The sequence below is a fragment of the Pan troglodytes genome, chromosome 7 (genome assembly GCF_028858775.2).
Source record: "Pan troglodytes isolate AG18354 chromosome 7, NHGRI_mPanTro3-v2.0_pri, whole genome shotgun sequence".
Lineage (NCBI taxonomy): Eukaryota > Metazoa > Chordata > Mammalia > Primates > Hominidae > Pan > Pan troglodytes.
In genome coordinates, this window is record NC_072405.2 from 123,228,329 (window position 1) to 123,249,324 (window position 20,996).

The 20,996-nt window shown below is 30.5% G+C and overlaps 1 protein-coding gene across 8 annotated transcripts in view; it reads right to left on the bottom strand.

Annotated features, from left to right (window-relative positions):
• The window catches only part of CSMD3 (CUB and Sushi multiple domains 3), a 1,209,558-nt gene that overhangs the window by 741,459 nt on the left and 447,103 nt on the right, over positions 1-20,996 (bottom strand). For 5 of the 8 annotated variants that reach the window (XM_016959787.4, XM_016959790.4, XM_016959789.4 and 2 more), the window contains one exon: positions 10,943-11,254. The exons of the other annotated variants lie outside the window; for them this stretch is intronic. In XM_016959787.4, the coding sequence (XP_016815276.1) occupies positions 10,943-11,254 (312 nt within the window). The remainder of the gene's footprint in view (positions 1-10,942; positions 11,255-20,996) is intronic. 8 annotated transcript variants of the gene reach the window in all.

Sequence of the window (20,996 nt, forward strand, 5' to 3'; positions counted from 1 at the left end):
ACACCATGCTGTTCTGCCACATATGAAGGTTCTGCTCTTCCTAAAATTGTAAAGATTAGTTGTGTGGTTTCACTCTGTGCACAGCAGGGTAGCCATATGCTCTAGAAAACTACATGCAAGGAAAGCAGCTTGTTGCAAAAGTGGGTGAAAATGCCCTGAAATAATTCTGAACAAGATAAAAATGTCTCTACATAGGACCATTTCTTCATATTCCAAAAGGCAGAGGAGTCTGCTTTGGCATCAGCTTTGAGCACAAATAGAAAGTCTAGCCCCTTCAAAATATTTTAACAAAGAAAAAGATTTAAAAGTCACATACGTCACATTCACTGTGACGATCTCATTCACAGGTAAAATAAGCTCTGGTAACCATTTGGGGAAATCAGCTACACACATAATGGTTTCAGCTCTGATCTTTAAAGTTAAGCTTCTCTTTTGATCAATTCAGTACATATTATTACCTTTACTTATTTGCTCATTCTATTAAAAATGAGATATAGTGTGTTAATATAAAAATAAGCTAACAAGATATCTGATTAACGGTTACAGGTGAAAAAAACAAAGTGGCTGAAAATCTGAAAAAAATATGTAGGTTTCCTTAAAGACCTACTCAAAGGAAGTAAGAACATTGACATCAGAAATTCTTAAAATCTTTACATAGGACTAACTCAAAAGCATGGCTTGAAGGGTAGCATTGGATAAAAATGTTAAAATGGTTACTTGCAGATTTGCCATTTGTGAATAAAATAAATTTTCATTGTTTAATATTGTCATTCAAGTCCTCAGGCATTCTGAGTACTTTTATCTAATACATTTTAAATGTGCATAAACCCGTTAACAAGTAAATTCTAACATTTTATTTTTTCTCTTCTTTCTTCTTAAAAACAACTTATTTAACAAAACATAAAAGAATTAGAAATATAAAAATGTATTTACTGTCATGAATGACATTGCTTTGACAATTTCAAAAATGTGATGAAATAAGGTAATGGATAGAAAATAAGGATGCTATTCAATAAATATGTATTTAAATGATAAATTGGTACATTTCTGAACATGAATTATTAAATAGCTCTATAAACATTAAACACAACTTTCCATTAAATAACATAATTAGGGAAAGTCAAGAGAACAATGGAAAAAGTAAACAAAAAGTATGGCAGGATATTGATAAAGCATACAATGATCAATATTTGTATGTAACTCTCCACCCAAAATGTTGACATTCCCCTATTTTTTGTATTCACTTTACCAATGTCAAAGTTCCGACATCCAAAATAAATAAATAAAATGAATAAAATTAAGTAATTCTATAAGAATTATATATAACCAGATAATTTTTTAAAAGTTATAAATTCTGCAGTCTATTATTAGTTATGCTTTAAAGATGCTATTAAAATAAATACATTAGTTAGTCTCATAAATAAAGACCTGGGAATTCAAGCAGACAAAGGTAATTTCACCATATATATAAAATAAGAAAACAATGCTTAAAGATTAACTCCTGAGAATTTTTGATTTGGCATCAACTTTTATATACTTTTCTTTTTTCTCTTTATTTTCTTTTCTTCTTTTTTTCATTAAAAAAAAATTTTTTTTTTACTATTTTACCTCCATCTATCAACCTTTCAGGGATTTGAAACATGGTAAGTAAAGGGAAACTAAACCCTGATGTATTTTTCTCTTTGTTATTTGATACATTGAAAAATAACAACCATTTTAAAGTATAGAATTTTGGGTAAAATTTAAAATTTAGAGCTAAAATTTGACTTGGTGTTGATTTTCTTATTCATCTATTCCTTTATTGATCTTTCCAGTAAAATCATAATGAATGTCAATAGCTCAGCCATTCTTAAAGGTTGCCAAAACTAATTAGTGTCATTAACATTGATTCAGAAAATCCATCTGCCTTAAAATATCCCTTGCACTCATAAATTTCCCACCATTTGAGTCACTCGTATGGAATAAAGTTTAGTTTTTACTATATTATCCGAGATAGCTTGTCAACATTGTGATTATCCTAGTGGAGAACAAAATCCTATGATGAATAGACAGTGTTGGGACTGTGTAATAAATGTTGTTCTCTCTCCATGATGATCATCTTCATCTAAGTTCTTGCTACTCAGTGTATGAGCAAACCTAGAGATCTGTTAGAAATGCGAAATCTCAGATCCAACTCCAATTCCATCAAGTCACGATCTGCATTTGAACAAGACTACTAGGTGATTCATGTCCACAATGAAATTTGAAAAGCGTACTATAAGACCTATACTCCAAGAAACTATCAACTGTTACTTGCATTTCTGTATCTTATTATTTGTCTGCTTGCTCCTATTCACTTGAAATTTCTTCTTCAAATTCATGCTAAAGTGACTCCTTTAAAAATTACATTTGATAATATATGTTCCCTGCTAATGTCCACCAATGGTTTAGATAAAAATAAAGCTCATTTTTGAGGCCTAAAAGCCAAATGGTGTTTTTCCTACCTATGTTTCCCACCTCAACTACCTTACTCTCCTCCTGGTGCATTGAGTACCAGAATTAGTAGGTTTTATTTTTCTCAAGTTAAACTCAAGCTTTTTTTTAACTAGCTGTTTTCTTTTCCTGGTGTGCTTTCTCCTCTGAGAAATTGCAAGGCATAGCTCCAAGAGAATCTCTGTCTGCTTTCTGTTATTTAGGTCTCAGTTTAAATTTTAACTCCCCAGAGTCCTTTCCTTACCATCCAAACTAAGGCAGCAATCCATCTATCATATAGCCTGTTTTGATTTTCTGCACAGCCCTTATTACCATCAGACAATTATTTACTTGTTTATTGTCTTTTTCTTCCTCACTTGAATATAAGTTCAATAAAGCAGGGTCCACTAAGTTTTGTTCAATACTGTATACCCAGTAACTGGAAGACAGCTTGGCACTCAGTGGATATTTGTGAGAGAGAAAAAAAAATTAAAAGAAAAGAAGATGGAACAGAAAAAAACTGAAAAGAAGTAAAGAGAAAAAAGAAAACCAGAAAGAAAAAATGAAAAGAAAGAATAAAGAAAAATGAGTGAATAAATACATAGTAGAATGTGGTAGTGAAGAGAGTAAGAATAGCACTGTCATCTGTTGTTAGAAATAACACTGCCTAAAAGAACAGCTAGGACTGGACCTCCAAATAAAGAAGTTTTCGAATTTAAGGCATAGATGTGGGCATTGGGCCCAGAAAAAAAAAATACATATGGCTGATTTCACATTTAATGAGATAAGTAGATTGTTAATCTCTAAATTCCTTGATGGTAGCATTGGCCACTTCTATGTTTGTTTTTACACTGGCTATAAATAATCATTAAAATAAGTATATGTCAGCTCAACACCAGTAGGGAATATAAAGTGATGGTAAATACATTAATTAATATATAATATTTCTCTATAGAATCATAGACTTTTAGGATTAAAAGGGACAGTGGCAATCATATTATTAAGATATTATTTGATGCTTTAGTGATTTCTAAATACCCACATTGTCCATTACAACCTATGCTTGAATGTCTTTGAGAATTCACTGCTTCTAGTAGCACACAATCTATATTTGAAAAAAAAAACTGAATGTTAAATCAGTCTTCTTTATAATAAACTGCTTTGCACTGTCTTATGGTTCCCTACACTAAATTCTACAACCTATGCCAGAGGACAGATTTAATCTCTCTTACACAGAACAACATATCAAGCATTTCAAGCCAGTTTTACCTCATCCTTCCTCACATGCCATACCCATTCTGTGGTAATTCTTTCCTTATAATTGACCTATAATTTTTCTCTGTAATCTAATCTCTACAACTTTTTCTTTGGGAATAAACACTATGCAATATACTTTTGAATTCACCACTTGCTCAGTGAAAGATAAGATGTACAATAAAACCCTGATAATTGATTACTTGCTGGGCATACATTAGTATCCATAAAAATATATTTACATGACTACTCGTAAACTAGCTCCCTCATTGTGATGATGCTTATTAAGATTTTAAAAACAACATATTTTAGATTTAGAAATTCATACTTTATAAAAGTCTTAATAGAATATTTGAAAACAGTGTTAGTTGCTTGCAAACACTTGAAAACATTTAAAATATATTTTATGCATAATAATATAGCCTATTAGTGATGGGCACATAATAAGCACCTAAAAATCGTTACTTTCACACAATGCAGTTTTTGATGTAAAAGAGTGTTACACCAGTTCTTGAATCAAATTTGTGACATAGTAATCTTCTGACATAAACTGGCAATTTAATGTGAATATTAAATCTGTATGATTGTTTGCTGTGTTCTTATTTTTGTTGAGCCTTATAAATATTCAGATGAGCTTACTTGAAAACAATATAAATTATGGTAACAATAAAAAATTCCTGCTTCTTTGGATTAAAATTGCTCACCTAAAATAAATGTTTTATGCTGAATTAACCATTCTTACCTTAAACCTAAGAATAATAAATAATGTACTTATTTAAAAACTGTTAAACTAGAGTTTCTTTTAAGCTCTAGTTTTGGAGGAGAAAAGTCTACATCATATTCAATCTCAATTCAACATAATTTCATGTAACTTTATTAACCAAAGTAATATCCTACTGATATGATCATTAGCATTAAATGTACTGTGGCATAATTGACTATACTAGGTCAAAATAAACAGTAGTAATGTCTATAAAAACCTCATAACACATATATTTAATTCCATAAGATGTTGTAGTTATCTAAGTTAAATTCCCATTGGGAAGTCCAATAAAAAATAATAATTATTATATGTGTATATGAAAACGTTCCCAGAAGAATATACCCAAATTTTGTACTTAAAAACAGCAACTATCAAAACCGCTCTTTAACAGCTGATAGGACTTGTTCACATATTGAAAAAATAATAATAGAAATATAATTCTACTGAAGTCTCCAAGAAAAGTAATGCTAAAGCAAAATACAGTGGAGTAAAACACATCTTAATCATTATTTAACATAATAAAATATGACAAATAACTCCTTGAGAAAGGATACCCAATTGTGCTTATAATCTATGTTATTTCAAGTTTAACATCACTTAATGAAAGACCGCATATCAGACACTAAATGAATCTTGAATGAATCAATACTAGTCTAGGACTATCAATACTAGTCTAAGACTGGGTTTTTATACAGTTTCTGCCAGTCCATAATTTTCTCCACAAAATAATGATATTTACTAGATAATTTGTAAGTTCCCACCTAATTCTAAAATAGATAATTCTAGAAATCCAGGAAAATTTACTTATTATTTCTAAAATCATGTCATTACATAGGTTCTTCTATTTTCAAGTCAATGTTAGGTAAATTCCTAAGGCTGTAATATTGAGCTTTAGGGTTTAGGGATTATTGAAAAAGATATTTTAAGTTAAATATTAACTTAAATATGGCATGAACCCAGGAGGCGGAGCTTGCAGTGAGCCGAGATCGTGCCACTGCACTCCAGCTTGGGTGACAGAGCTAGACTCCCTCTCAAAAAAAAAAAAAAAAAAAAAGAAATGATATCAAAAGAGATCTTATAGCTAAGGCAGCAAATTATTCTGATGAATTTACAAATGTCACTAGATATATATCCGTTATCTAATTTTAAACATCTGGATATTTTGTAAATAAAAAGTCAATTATTTTTAAGCTTACTTACATTAATGTATGTCTTCCCTCAAACATAAAACAACTTATTTATTTTTGTTGCAGACTAATATTTCTATTCAGCCTAAATACCCACTCAAACCATTTTGAATGGGTCTTAGTGACATAAATATAATTTACTAGTTTCAAACATTAATTCAGCTTGCTTTCTTTTCTTTTCTTTTCTTTTTTTTTTTTTATATGGAGCCTCTCTCTGTTGCTCAGGCTGGAGTGCAGTGGTGCGATCTCGGCTCACTGCAAGCTCTGCCTCCTGGGTTCACGCTATTCTCCTGCCTCAGCCTTCCGAGTAGCTGGGACTACAGGCGCCCGCCACCACGCCCGGCTAATTTTTTTTATTTTTACTAGAGATGGGGTTTCACCGTGTAAGCCAGGACGGTCTCAATCTACTGACCTCGTTATTCACCCGTCTCGGCCTCCCAAAGTGCTGGGATGACAGGCGTGGGCCACCACACCTGGCCTCATCTTTCAATAATTAGTTCAAATATTCTCTGAGCAGCCCTCTTTGACTCATATTTAGAGGTTGTCAGTCCCTCTACTGTAATTCAATAACATTTCAAAAATACTGCTATGCAAGTGTTTCTCATAATAAATTTGTGATTCTTCTTTTTTATTTAAAGTTATGTAGACCGCTCTATGGCATTGATTGTATTGTTCATTCTCATATACCTGCTATCCAGTACAATGTCATGCACATCACAAGAGCTAAAACATATTTTGTGAATAAAATGAAAATAACAACCATCCTATGACACAGGTGTTCTCAGCTACTGAGAAGTTGTGACTTTGGGAATTGAACTTATTGCTCAAGATCATAAAGCTAACAAGGGGCAGAGTATAGTCTCAGCCTAGTTCTTTGACCAAAACTCAAAGTTGATAGTAAGCAATTCTTTTTTATCTTTCCATTGGGAGAAAATACCTAAGAGTTTATGGCACTTCCAATCATTACTACGTTTAATGCTTATAACAACCCTGATGTAATATTATGATACTACAAAAACTACTTTGCAAATATAAAATTTTAGCTATAATCGTTCATTTGACCTGAACAAACTCTCACACATAGTAGTTTGCCAAGGTGGACTAAAATGCAGTCAAAAATATTAAGTTCTCATTTTGAGGACTATTGGACACTAATACAGCAAAGTGTGGTGTGGTGTTAATATGCATTTTTAAGAGATCTAAACCAACATTGTTTATTTTCTTCCTCTTTTGCTTCTTTTTATCTCAACGTGCAAAGAATCTTCAAATGGAGGAGACTGCAAATAATTTTCTGCTACTGAGAAAAAGTAGAAAATAAAAATTTTAAGATAATTTAAATTGTTGATGTTTTAACTATAGTACAATAGGAAGATTAATTGGAATGGTACCCTATAAAGAACTGAAAATATCTTTGAGAAATATTTCAAGTTTTTCCAGATTATTCATTAATTTTACAGTTGTTATTTAAATAAAAGTTATAGTGAGTTTATTTAATTTATCTATGTGTTAATTCACTTAATTAACACATAGATTAGTCTGTACACATCAAGTACAAAATACTGTGTGTAATCCATGTTTCTATGTGTTCATAATAATATTGATGTCAATTATTAATACATGCCCCAGTTTATGAAAACGGATAAACTGGGAACCATTAATGATCAAAAGACATAAAACTGAAAGTTTAACTGGAATGTGAATACAAAAATTAAAAATATTAAATTATTACGTACTGCAAAATAGCATGAACTTGCAGACATCGAACGGACCTATGCTATAGTAATCTCTTATATTTATGTTTTACACTGTAATTAACTTCAACAAAATAATATTCAGTAGAATATTTTTTCATAGGATATTTTTGACTTTATAGTTTGCTAATGGTTAATTATAAAATTATTTTGATTTTATAATCATTCAAGGGCTAAAAGCAAGGCCTTTATATCCAGTTCCAATTTGGGAATTTTTGAACCAGTAATACAATAAAAGCAATATATTATTATGGATTAATGAAAATATTGTTGCCTTTATTTTAAAAAAACTGGTATTATAACTGTGACAAAATGTAGTTATCTTTAATACTGAAATATGTAGAGATTTCATTATCTTGAAGAAGGTAATTTCAAGCCTTTAAATAATTTAAGTGAATTTTCTAGCAAGTGAAATTATAAACACTTATTCATTAGTTTGACAACTATTTTTTAAAAAATATCTATTGGTCAGAAACTGTACTAAGTACTGAAAATGCAGCATGAATAAAACCCACCCACTCCTTATCCTCAGAGAGCTTAAATTTTACAGGAAAATTTATAGGGCTGATGATTACAAACGCAAGCTGCAATGGCAAGTTATAAGAGGAATATCTAACCTTCCTAGAGGTAACAATTTAAGCTAAATCTTGGAAATTAGAATTATGTGGTTAAAAGGAACAAGGATTAGCTTCTCAGTGTATCCTTAGGGAGAAAAGAATACAGTGTTTGGCTAATTAAAATAAATTGTGTTTTGCAAAATAATAGAGTGATTGTGAGAGTTACATGCGATGAATTTGGAAATATGGAAAAAAGTCAGATCATGCAGTTTCCCGTGGGTCATCACCAAGTCTCTGCTTTATTCTTAAGAGCATTGATTAATCACTGAAAGCTTTAAAAGAGTAGTGTTATACGACTGGATTTTTATTTGTAAAAGTTCATTTTAACTATATTGTGGATAATAGATCAGAGGAATAAGTTTTTTTCTGAAATATCTAAAAAAATTAAGCAATTGGTTTTGGGTTGTTTACCAACTCATTGAAAAAGTAACTTAAAAGACTCACTCTCTGCATACACACTGTAACTTCTTCAGTACTTTCATCAGAATTCATTTTACAAAATCTATCTTGTACCACTAGAATGGGTTTCTCTATGTCCTCGACTCTATTGCAATGTCCTCCAGGAAGGGGACATGCATTATTTATCTTTATTTCCTCTAGAACAGAATCTGGTACTGAGTAAGCATTTTAGGCATTGTGTCTGAGCCAAAATTATTATTTTAAAAATAATACTGGTTAGATGTCAGCCATTTCCAGTTTAGAAATTTGGACCTGCTGGTAATCAAGTCTTAGAAGATAGTTTCATAACTAAGAGCATAGCTATATTTTGAGAACTTTAGAAAACACTAAGCAATAGAATAATAGGTTTCCCCTACTCTTAACATTGATGAATATTTTTGCCCATAATATTAAGAGATTGTGTCTAGAGTGTAATAGATAAGTAGCAAACCAAAATCACTGAACTAGTATTAAGTTATTGAAGAAGAAACAGAAGAACCAATTTGAATTAAAGTAGAAAGTTGATAAAAGTATAACAATTTAAGTCACTGTCAATAATGATGAATACATTAAAAATGTTTTCCATATAATGTTTTACATCTAATTTGAAAAATAAATGAGGAATACATTTCCAAGGTACATGGCACCACTGAATGCATATTAAATTCAAAATCACCATTTTGTAAAGAATATGGGGAAAGGTAAAACAGGTATCAATCTCTCAAACAGCACTGGGAGCTTATGATAATAATGGAGAAAGTTTGAGCACTGATTGGGAATCTACCCGGGAAGTACTCTTGAAGCTTAATTAAAATTTACTTGAAGAAACTTAAACATTTTATATGGAACCACCTTAAAAGTATTTAATTTAATTTAATGGTTGACTATTAACCTTTTCTATTTTCAGTCTGCATTATTGTTCCAAGTTATATAAAATTTTAATTTATAACCACAAAGTTTATCACACCACTTGACGGCAAACTTTGGCTAAAGTAGAAATTGTATTATTAGTTGGTTTTACAATAAACTTATGTCAGAAATTATCCTCCTTCTATATGATGGGTAATAAAATAATTTCCAGATAGCCTACCAATATTAGCTCATGCAATTTTCCAAAGAGAATGAAAAAATAGTTTTTAATATTTTAATATAATTTTACCTATTTAAATTTTCTGGTAATAAGACAAAAACTGTTTACTTTATTGAGCAAATCACAAATTTTAACACGGTCCCTATATTCTTATAAATGGTAATATTTATAATAGGAAAGTGAATACAGAATCAAGGTGATATTGATTTAATCTTTTTGAGAAGACTATTACAGGTTAAAAATTCATTTTAGAATGTGCCTCATTAAAGAGAATCAAAGTAAGTATTTTCAGTACAAATTCGAATGGAAACAAACTTCTGAGATATTTTTGTATGATTTTTAATTAATGTATGTAAAGATGTCTTGATTTCTATCCTTCTTGTGCTCTAAGTATTGAATGGCTTCCCATTACTTAAATCATGGTCTGTATAAACCATGCCTAATCACACTGCAAAAACCATAGCCAGTTTAGAGAAAATATTTTGATATCTTGGAAATGTAGTAGATATTTTATACTTGAAATATGTTCAATTGATTAATGTTCTTACAGATACATATATTGATATAAATAAATACCTTTTATTCTTTTATACTACATTGAATTTTTTTCCTAAACTTCTCTATGACACTTGCCACCAAGAAACAGAAAAATGTGTTTTCTAGACTTCCTTATTTTGTAAAAGGTAGGCTTATATTAACTGAGTAGAAAATTACCAATGTATGATGTGGTTTTATGTCATTTTTCTCTAAAAATAAATTAGACATTTAAAGAATACTTAAATTTTGGAGGCATAATATCAATGAATAGCTGTTACCTTTTCAAAATGAGAAATCTTTCAATGCAATCATATGGGTCAGGCAAAGAATAAGCTATGTAAAACGATCACCAGATATAACGTTTCTATGTTTCCCAATCAAACTGTACATATTCTCAAGTACTAACTAACATTTGCATAACATAAAAATATCATGCAAACGCTAAAAATTACTACATGGGATAAATCATCTATGTGTAAATATATGCACTTATTAATCAAAACTGGCTACTTTATTTTCCTGTTTTGTGAACATCATCATAACTGGTATGGAATAAATAATAAGTATTTGGTACTTGTTTTTACTGTCCTGTTTAAAAATGATTTCTGTTCTACTTTTACCCCCTCCCCCTCCAACATTTGCATTGCACTTTGACTTATTTTTAAATTTCAATTTCTATGCTTTCAAATTATTCCAGTTTTGGTTGTTACTATCCATATTTTTCAGCTACTTTGAACTTTTTCTTTTGCTTTCTACATCTTGGCTCTCTTTCAGCTCATTCTCTAATTAGAATCATTACCAAAATATAGCTTTGGCTGTAACTAAATGGGCACAAGTAAAATAACATCCAATACCTCTATGAGTAACAACTGCAAGCTCTTTAGTTCTTTCTATCTGTTCAGCATGTCTTGGTCTTCTCCTGGTACTTTGTGTATCTGCTGGATGAGGAGAGAGCCCGTCCTTGGACGTGTTGGGGTCCAGACCTGAATTTCTGAGACTCGTAACTTGCACTCGCTGTTCCTCGGAAAGTCTATGGATGGTGACAGCTGTAACACTGGATACAGTAACATCTGCAGGTGTGCTAGCAACAGCAATAGCACCAGTGGTAGTCCTGTTATGCTCCTCTAACTCACCAGTGGAGGTAGTGTGGGTCAATGTAGAAGAACCTGTGGGACACAGTAGCACTAGATGCTAACTTTTTCTTTTTAAATTTTGTTTATTTTTTCTGATAAGTTTAATCAATCATATTCTCTTCTATTACCTTAAGGATAATCAACATGAAGAGGCAAAACACAAACACGCGAGTAAATTGTGAAGCACACTAGATCTGTCGGTTTGTTTCTATCAACCATCCTATGGATAGATATACACACAAAATATACCACATTTTAACTGTAATACATTGAAGAGAGCAGGTAAAAGAGTAAACCCTTTATGTGGCCCTGAATCAATCTTTTAAAAAAATCTACAGATGAATTTTAGCAACGAATGCCTGGCAAGTGTCAGGTTTTGATGGAATGGGTAACTATGTAACCACACTTTTCTCAAAAGTATGCTTTGAATAGTCTGCCATATCTCTTCACAGTTTCTGGGAAAAATATCAAAATTTTCTATTTTAAGACAAGCAAGTGAAGAAAAGAGAATTTAAAATCAAAGCCAAAATGAAAACAAATGATGAAAAAAAAGGGGGCACTAAAATAACCACTATATGAAAATGTGTTTCTTAACCTCATTTGTGATGAGCTAAGTACCTTAGAATTTATCAAGTTTTTAAAAATGAGTTAATACTTTCTACTATTTTTAAGTAATATTTTAGTTTAACCAATTCTGAACTAATTAAAATTAAGCAAATTATGAAATTTGGAAGTGGTTGAAACTTAACTATTAGTATACAGCATGTAACTTTAATTCACACAACGCTAGTTTTAACAATTGGTTGGGAACTTCTAAATATCTCATAAGCATTTCATAGTGTGTATATGTGCGCATGTGTGTGTGTATAATATTACCACATTTTTATTCTAATTAAATATTTTTTAATAATTTAAAAGTATGTATTCAAAGTGTCAAATTAGAGTTTGCTTTTTCATTTTACTTAATGTTTTTTAAAGGAGGTTGTTCATGGTAGTTCATAATACTTATATAATGAAAAAGTAACTTTATAATAGAAGCATGAAATTGAATGGGGGTATATTTAAAAGGATCTTGACAGCTAAAATCCTTAACAGCAACAACAAAAAAAAATATTGAAATTTGGAGCTACAGCTACTCATTAGGAATCATAGTCAGATCCCGGTTGGAAAACTTCTGAATATTTTCTAAAGCCCCTGAGTGGTACATATACCACTCAGGGTATATTTCAAAATTCTGTTAGCAATGTTTACTTAGATATTTTAGATAAAAATGCTAGGGATATTTTAACCATTCTGAAAGAGAAAAAAAAGCAATGTCAATATGGTTTGAGAATACTCTGCCTTTTTTATTTTCCTCTTGTGCTGTAGACAGGTGATTAGTAGGACTAATAATTCTGCTTTCTGCCTTAAATTAAAAAAGGAAGAAAGGAAGTCAAACCTGGAGCCCCTCACTCACAGGCAAACAGAAAAGCCCATTTCTGCCCCTGATTCTTCCAGTCGTCATATCTGAATTTGATTCTAGAAATTCAGAAGTATTAAATGATTTTTGTATTTTGAAAGAGCCAAAAGTAAATGAGGTATGATGATTATCAAATTATTTTAAATATTTTAATGTTTTTAAGCATGAATCAGATAGCTTCTATTGAATATTTATCCAAGTTGTTTTGTGAATAACCTATTTCATAGATCAGAATCTACTAAGTTCACATTGGTTATATAAATCAGGTTGCAATATTTAGTCAGCTAATATTTGATAATAATTTTTTAACCACATGGTTAAGCAATAGCTATGCTTGCACTACTAAAATACAGTAATTGAACTCATGGTAAACTGTACATTTGTGATGTACAGTTTCATACATACATCATGATGAGCTCATGTGCTCATTACTATGAAACCTGATCCATATTATCCTCCTAGAGTTTAATTGAGCCTTTTTATTTTTGAGAGGAATATGAAGTCAGAGTAAAAACTAATGCTTTAATATTTTTATAACCTCATCATAATTTTCAGACTTTCAGGTTTAATTTTAATAAAAGAAACTATTAACTATAAACATATGTTGGTAATTATAAGCTAAATTTATGAGAAATAATGGAATTTATACTATGTCACATGTCTGAGCACGCCTACCTTTACCAAAGGGATGGATTAAATTATCATATTCCATCAGAGTCATTATGATCAATCTCAAATAATCTCTTGAATTTGAGTCAGTAAATCTGAGATAATCCTTATGAACAGGCTTAGGGGGCTTAGGCTGCTTCTCTAATCACTCAAGACCTGCAGACCCAATCCAAACACTCACTTTCTTGAAGACCTCGGGGGAGAAACACAGTTCCAGACCAAATTTTGGAGTTAGAACTGATCTTTGGTAATGTCTAGATCCAGGACTTTCTAGCAGTCCCAGTCTTAAAATATTTAGCATAAGAGCTATACTTCCCACCAACGGTGATGAAGATTCAGTACTATTCCCTTAACCTAAATTTGGGACAGTGTTTAAGGTTGAAATAAAGCATTAAACCCCAGAATTTATTTAATAATCATAATCTAACCAGAAATGTATTCCAACCAGGTATTTTACTAACCAGTTCTTATGTTTTACTTATATATTGTGTTCATATTCTTTCCACACCATACTGGGAAGCAAGCTCCCTGAAGGCTAAAATTTTTGTATATTGATTTCACTGCTGAATCCCTAGCTCCTAGAACATTGCCTAGCACATAGTAGATGCCCCAGAAACATTCATCAGAAGAAATAATAAATAAAGAATGAATTCAATAGGACTAAAATAATATTAGCAATAATAAAAAGACACATTTCACAAATGGAATATGATTATAATTGTTACCATGCAAAAGTCGCATTTCAAACAGTGACATGAATGAAGAGTAATTTCAAAGCAGGGGGAACATAAAATTTTGGTTTTAACTTTCAAAAACATCACTTTGAAAAAGTGTGGAATCTGAAGATTAAGTTGCATAAGTAATAATTACTTCAAATTTTTTGTTGTTATTTCCAAAACAAAAGTTTAATCTGTTACTATAAAATAGATTTACTTAGAATATTCAAAGTTGTGTAGAATTAAAAGGGGATATATGTCATGCTTACAGAAAGTATAAATGCATCTAAACTTAGATATGTTTGATACATATAGTGGAACTATAAAGAAATAACACTGATTTCCTTTTTAAGGTAATAAAGTCATCCATTACCATACAGTTATGTCATATATTGCATTTACCATTTTATTTTAATATTAACGGTTTGAAATACTGATATTGGTAATATTTTAAATTGGCAGTGTATGAAACACAGATTTTTAAATTGTCAAAATTCACCACTTAGCAGTTTAAAAATATGCAAAATTTTTGAATACACAACTATTTTATTAAGTAATTGCCAATGCTGGAAAAAGTCTTAGAATTATGTATAGCAATAATTCAATATTAAATATACACATAGCTATCCAATGTTAAAAGGATACTTTACTTTCATTTTTGAAAAAAATTAAGTATGCTACACAATTAGGTAAGCATTGTCTGACAGCACAGTTAAATGTATATATTACAAGACATAAAACTCAAAGGAAGAAAACGTACATTCAGAAAACTTTCTTCATTTGATATCAAATGATATATACAAGGTGTAGCTTATCACAATTAGATTATCCTGTCATTAAGTTACTTGAGAAAAATCTAAAAATAAGACGTTCACAATATGAACTTATCTGAAATATAATTTTAATAATGCTATTTAACAAAACATTCCTAAACTAACAAAAATGAAATAAAAATGATTTACATATATAAACATGCTTCACTAAGTCATAACTATATGTCATCTATGAAATTATGATAATGGAAAATCACTTGTTACACATATAAGTCAGAAATTTTATTTAATAGTAATAGTACAATGTTAAATTTGAAATTTTATTATGTGTTTTCAAAAATTTTTTGAAAGTTATTAATTTTAACAAAATATGTACCAAATAATACCTCATGATAGAATTTGAACTTCATTTTGATTAAATTTTTTGTCCTATAGTTTAAAAATTTTATGTTGTTTCTTTGTAATTATTCTCTAACTCATTACCAAAATAAAAAACAGAATATATTGCTAGAGATATGCATGGATGACCCAAAATATATAAGAACATGTAAAAATAACTACATATTCAAAGAAGTTTTTAGGTACTTATGTTTAGCACATTATGTTATGTAAATTAGTTTAATATATTCTGTTCCTTCCTTTAATTTTAGTGTTTCATATGAAACATTTGAATGGAAATTTAACAAAATAATAATAATTTTGTGACATTGTGATATGTAATAATGTAAAATGCCATAAATGTTTAACATTAAAACATCTAAAATAAAAATTATATATACACAAATAACACCAACATAAAATCTAAATACTACGACTAATTCTATTCAAGCCATCATTTGGAGAGTCATTAGCATATGTAATTTAATGTTTGTTATTTTTTTCTTCTTTTCTTTAATATGACTTCTGTGAAACTTATAGGAAAACACACCAATAAATGAGGACACTTGCAAACTAATTGAATACGAGGGTATGAAGTGAAACAAAGCTCTGATTTGTTACATTTTTAAAAATTTCGTTTTAATTAAGTGTATGCTAGTTGCGAAAATAATTGAAATATTTTGCATTATAAAAGGTATTAATTTCAGTATTTTAAAATCTGGCTACCATAGTATTCAACAGTTCAAACTGGTAGATGGGTGCAAACTATGAATATGCAATTTAGAAAAGAGATGGATTAACTGAAAGTAGCCATTAAAACTGTAGGGGAAATAGAAATGTTTTACCTTTGATTAATTGTTATTAAGTATAAAAATATCTTTCTGACTAGGAGAATTTTAAGTAAATCCTGGAAAAGAACTAGTTTATAATTTTCAAAAAATGTATATCTACATTGATCTTATAAAATTTGATTTCAAATTAAAATGCTGTATTTATGTTGAAACTTCATAAGATTAAAATCTTAAAATATATTACTCAATAATACAATATAGCCTTGATTATAAGAGGCATATCTAAGAAAAAAACTGCAGCAATTAAATTATGAAATGACAATGCAAAATTGGCTATCACTTGTGCCCAGATTTCTGAGAGGTTAAAGGAAAAAGAAGTTCATCTTAGTGATGTAAGAAAAAATTCAGTAATTCATGTAACAGATTTTCTAAGATTAAGAATAAATAAATAGGTAAATACTAATTTAAAAATATAATTGAGTTTAAATACATATCACCTTTCTGAATTTACTGACATATTGATATGTTTATTTTTATGTTATATATTTTGTTAAAGTTTATAAGCGTTAAATAGGAAACCAGTATTAAATTTTGCATTTGGATTTGCTGTCATTTATCATGTACAAGTGGCCTTGATGAAATAATATGCAAAATGAATGAATAAATAAATAATATATTTGCAATTCAATCTGAAACTGATGATAGTAAGATTTGTCAGTAAATGTAGTGGTACATCTACTAAAATCACTTTGTGACTAAATTAATAATTGTAAAACAAATATTAACAAATTATACACTATTACACAATGTTTATATGCAAGATAAGGATCTCAAATTATGAATTGCTAGAAATTTTAATAAACACACATGCCAAGCAACCATAAATACCTTTTTATATGAAATATGGAAATATCAAAACTTTTAGAAAGCCTTAAGGAGACTACAGTTTTGGTGAACCATGACAAAACAATACGTACACATAAATGTATGAATGTTATATTAAATATTGCAGTTTTACCCTAAGAAGGAGAATGGATAGACATCTCATTTCTTAGTACAAAAAATATAATAAAAGTGTGCTAGAGAAAAGCTATTTTAAATGGAGAGTTTAAGAATCTTGAAAATAGTATCTCTCTCTCAAAAGATCGTTTCTTGCTTCACCCAGTTGATTAAGAGAAATTTGTAGAATTAAAGTTCAAAGTAGTATCACTTTAATTTTTCATGCATTTTGGAGGTTTCTCCGACGTGTAGCCGTGCATCATAGGTGTCATTTTTAAATTTAAATATGCAAATCCACAAAAACACACACCACTTGCAGAAATAAATTTCACACAATATAAACTGAATTCTTTTTAAGTAACTAAGTATAATAGTCTTATAAGGTCACAAAACTGACAATAAATGTTGAAGACCTAGGTTTTAAAAGAATAATCATGGCATCATTGTTACATTTCACAATAAGAGAAAGAATAGGATGCCCCTCTACATCTTTGTACAACCATCAACCAGAATCCTGAATTTTTCGATCTTTCTGTTGAGACACCTGTCATCTCTTAACTAGAGTAAAAGCATTTGTCATTCTGGGCTTCCCCTAAACAAACAAAATGAAACGTCACACACGCTTGTTTCATTCATTTCCACGTAAAATCTTGTGGAACAGCTGGCAGCTCTCATGGAAGAATATTTTATTTCAAGATGTCATGTCAGAAGCACCTCATTTTCATACCCTTGTTTTCTCTGACAATCCTTGCCTTATTAATATCATTTGAAAGCAGAGAGCATGTCTTACAGAGGCTTATCCCCTATTTCTGACTGAATATTTGATATATATGTGAGGAGAGAATAAATTAGTAAAAATGTCTAAATATATTACCTTCTTTCTGAATAATATAAGAGTTTTGTATTTAATTAATATTTATTGATGGTAAAATTTATTTTTCAGGATATAAACATAAGTAAAGAATTGGATCTGTTCAGATACATCCAAATAATGCAAAACACACTTATAACATACTTTTGTTTTATATTTCATGTGCTAGAATAGAGGTATGAAAAAGAGGAAGAAACATCCGACACACAGAAATTACTTATTCATTTATGTTTTCTCAAATAAGAGTATCATTTCCCCATCTGCTTCTTCTTTCTCCCAATATTCTTTCCAAAAACACAAAACCTGTATTTTATAATGATAGTATTTGTTTATTTTGAAAGAGAAAGGAGAAAAGTAAAGAAAACTTGTGGGTGGGGTTCCCTTTTATACCAATAATTATTGAAAGAAAAAATAAGAGCAGTCTTTATCCTAACCTACTCATCATATCCCTGGGTCACAGCTACCTTCACTACCTGAATGTATCTCTGTTTATCCTTTGTTTTCTTCCACAATGACTGGCCTTTAAGTTTGGGACCTATGGAAGTGTCATCATTTTTCATTAATTGTAGATGTTCTTTAATGCCTAAAATATACATAAGGCTGCTTTTACGTATGTGATATGATTTAATGGAACCAAGAAACTACGCTTACCCCCCACATCTTTCTCTCTGTGTACCTCAATGGTGTTAAAAGATGTTCTTAAGAATTAAGTATTGCCCAAAAAAATTATTCTCTCATAACCAGACAAATAACTTTTTGATTGATAGAGGGCCATACTAGAGTAATTGTTTAACTATTCCACTTTAATTAGTTTATTATTAAGTTTTCTTCCCTTACAAAAATACTTGGGGAAATTTTAGAGATACATGTTTTGGGGAGAAGTGTGAAGTTTGCCATAAGACCATTTAGTGATTTTTATTGAGGCATTTATCATAAGTTGATATCTGACCCATATGATTGTTATGTAACTGGAAGAATAGGGTTCATTATTAACAGGTCTGGTGTAAAGAAGGTGTGGGTGGCTAGGAAGAGCTGCCATTCTGGAGGAAAGACTATTACGGTGTTGACTGTGAAAGGGTTGCTGAGCAACTGGTGAGAAGCTGCATAAATACGCTCAAGTAAAGTAGCCTAATAAGAAACACAGGCCAAAAACGTCTTACTTTCCTGCAACATACATTTTGTAGAGCATTTGGTATTCTGTAGCAGCAAATTAATTAGTAGAAGGAGTTATTTTCTCGAAAATAAATACCAATTTTGGCTTAGAAAAAAATAGCATGTTGGAGGGGAAAAAAAACTTCAGAAATGGTAAGAATATAGTCTATCATCAAAGCTATCATTGCCCTAAAAGCAAATATATTATATACGAATATTATATATGGGGTATTACATATAATTATATATTTGGATATTTATATTTGTCCATATTTAGAGATAAATGTATTTCTTATGTGATTATTATGCTAATTTCCTTTACACAAATACCTTTCATTTAGAGAATATAAGTAAAAAAGAAAAGAACAAACAAAAACTGTCTTTTAATACCATCAATAAACAAAGGTAAGAACACCAAGATATACATCATTTATATTTGACTTCAAGTGTGCTTTCTTTAGTGTTACTAAGGCAACAGATGATGTTAAAATTTAGCCATAAAATTTAACTATCTGATCAATAAAATCTCACAAATCATATATTTTAATGTTATAATATCTGGCCAACTGTCTTTGACTCTTTCTACTCTAGAAGTAGAAAGTTTGATCCTCAGGGTGATACAAATTAGAAGGTTAATTAGAGCTTCCTTCACTCAAATCTTCCCTGGAGGAGAGACAGATAAGTCTGTTGCTTAATTAGAAAGAAATTCCATCAAATTTAGAACAGAATATATTTGGAAAGACAGAAATAAAATGGGTGAAATATGAAGGAAGAGATTCAACAAACTACTTCGGCTTTACATATTTGTACCTATTGAAAAAACAAACCCTACCTTGTATTCATTCCAAAAAATGCAAATGTTATACATGAATCTTTCTAATACCCTACTTTTTCTACACCAATGAGAACGGAGATTTTTCCTCTTTCTCTATGTTTCAATCACATTCTAAACCATCCTAACTGTAAAAGGTATTACATTCCATCTTCTCTTTACCTCATCCTTGCTATTTCACAAACACAAATTAAATGACTATTATACTTTAGATACATGATAGATCATGATAGATAGATAGATAGATAGATAGATAGATAGATAGATAGATAATCTTCACCCATGTCTTTCAAGTAAACAGTCTAATAGCTATTTAAAAAATAACCAGAGCAATGTGATATGTTTAATAGAGGATACAGTATAAGTAGGAAAACACAGCTGTGGAACCCCTTAGATTTGCTTACACAAACCAGGAAGACTTTCTAGTTGAAGAGACATTGGCATTGATCTTAAAGGATGAGCAGATTTTCCCTGATACATGAGGGATAAAATAACATTTTAGTCAGAGGTAGCAGATTAGAAAAAGGTGTGGTAGAGGAAAAGGCAAGACATATTCAGAAAACTTCAAATTATTTGGCATGGCAGGAATGAAAAAACGAAATAGTAGGCACCGAGACTTGAAGAGCCAAAACACTTCAACTTAACTTGAAAAAATGAAGCATCACTAAAGGACATAAAGCATGAGACTGATAACAAGATTGGCATTTTAGAGAGAATGTTCTTGCTATAATGTGGACAAGGTATTAAACAGCTACATGGACTACAGGAGGGGTCACCAACCCCCAGGCCACAGACTGGTACCAGTCCTTCGCCTGTTAGGAACTGGGCCACACAGCCGAAGATGAGTGGTGAGCAAGCGAGCAAAGCTTCATCTGTATTTACAGCTACTCCCCATTGATCACATTACCTACTGAGCTCTGCCACCTATCAGATCAGTGGTGGCATTAGATTCTTATAGGAGCATGAACTGCTCAAGCAAGAGATCTAGGTTGCAAACTCCTTATGAGAATCTAATGCCTGATGATCTGTCAGTGTCTACCATCACCCCCAGATGGGACCACCTCATTGCAAGAAAACAAGGTCAGGGATCCTACTGCTTCTCCATTATGGTGAGTTGTATAATTATTTGATTATA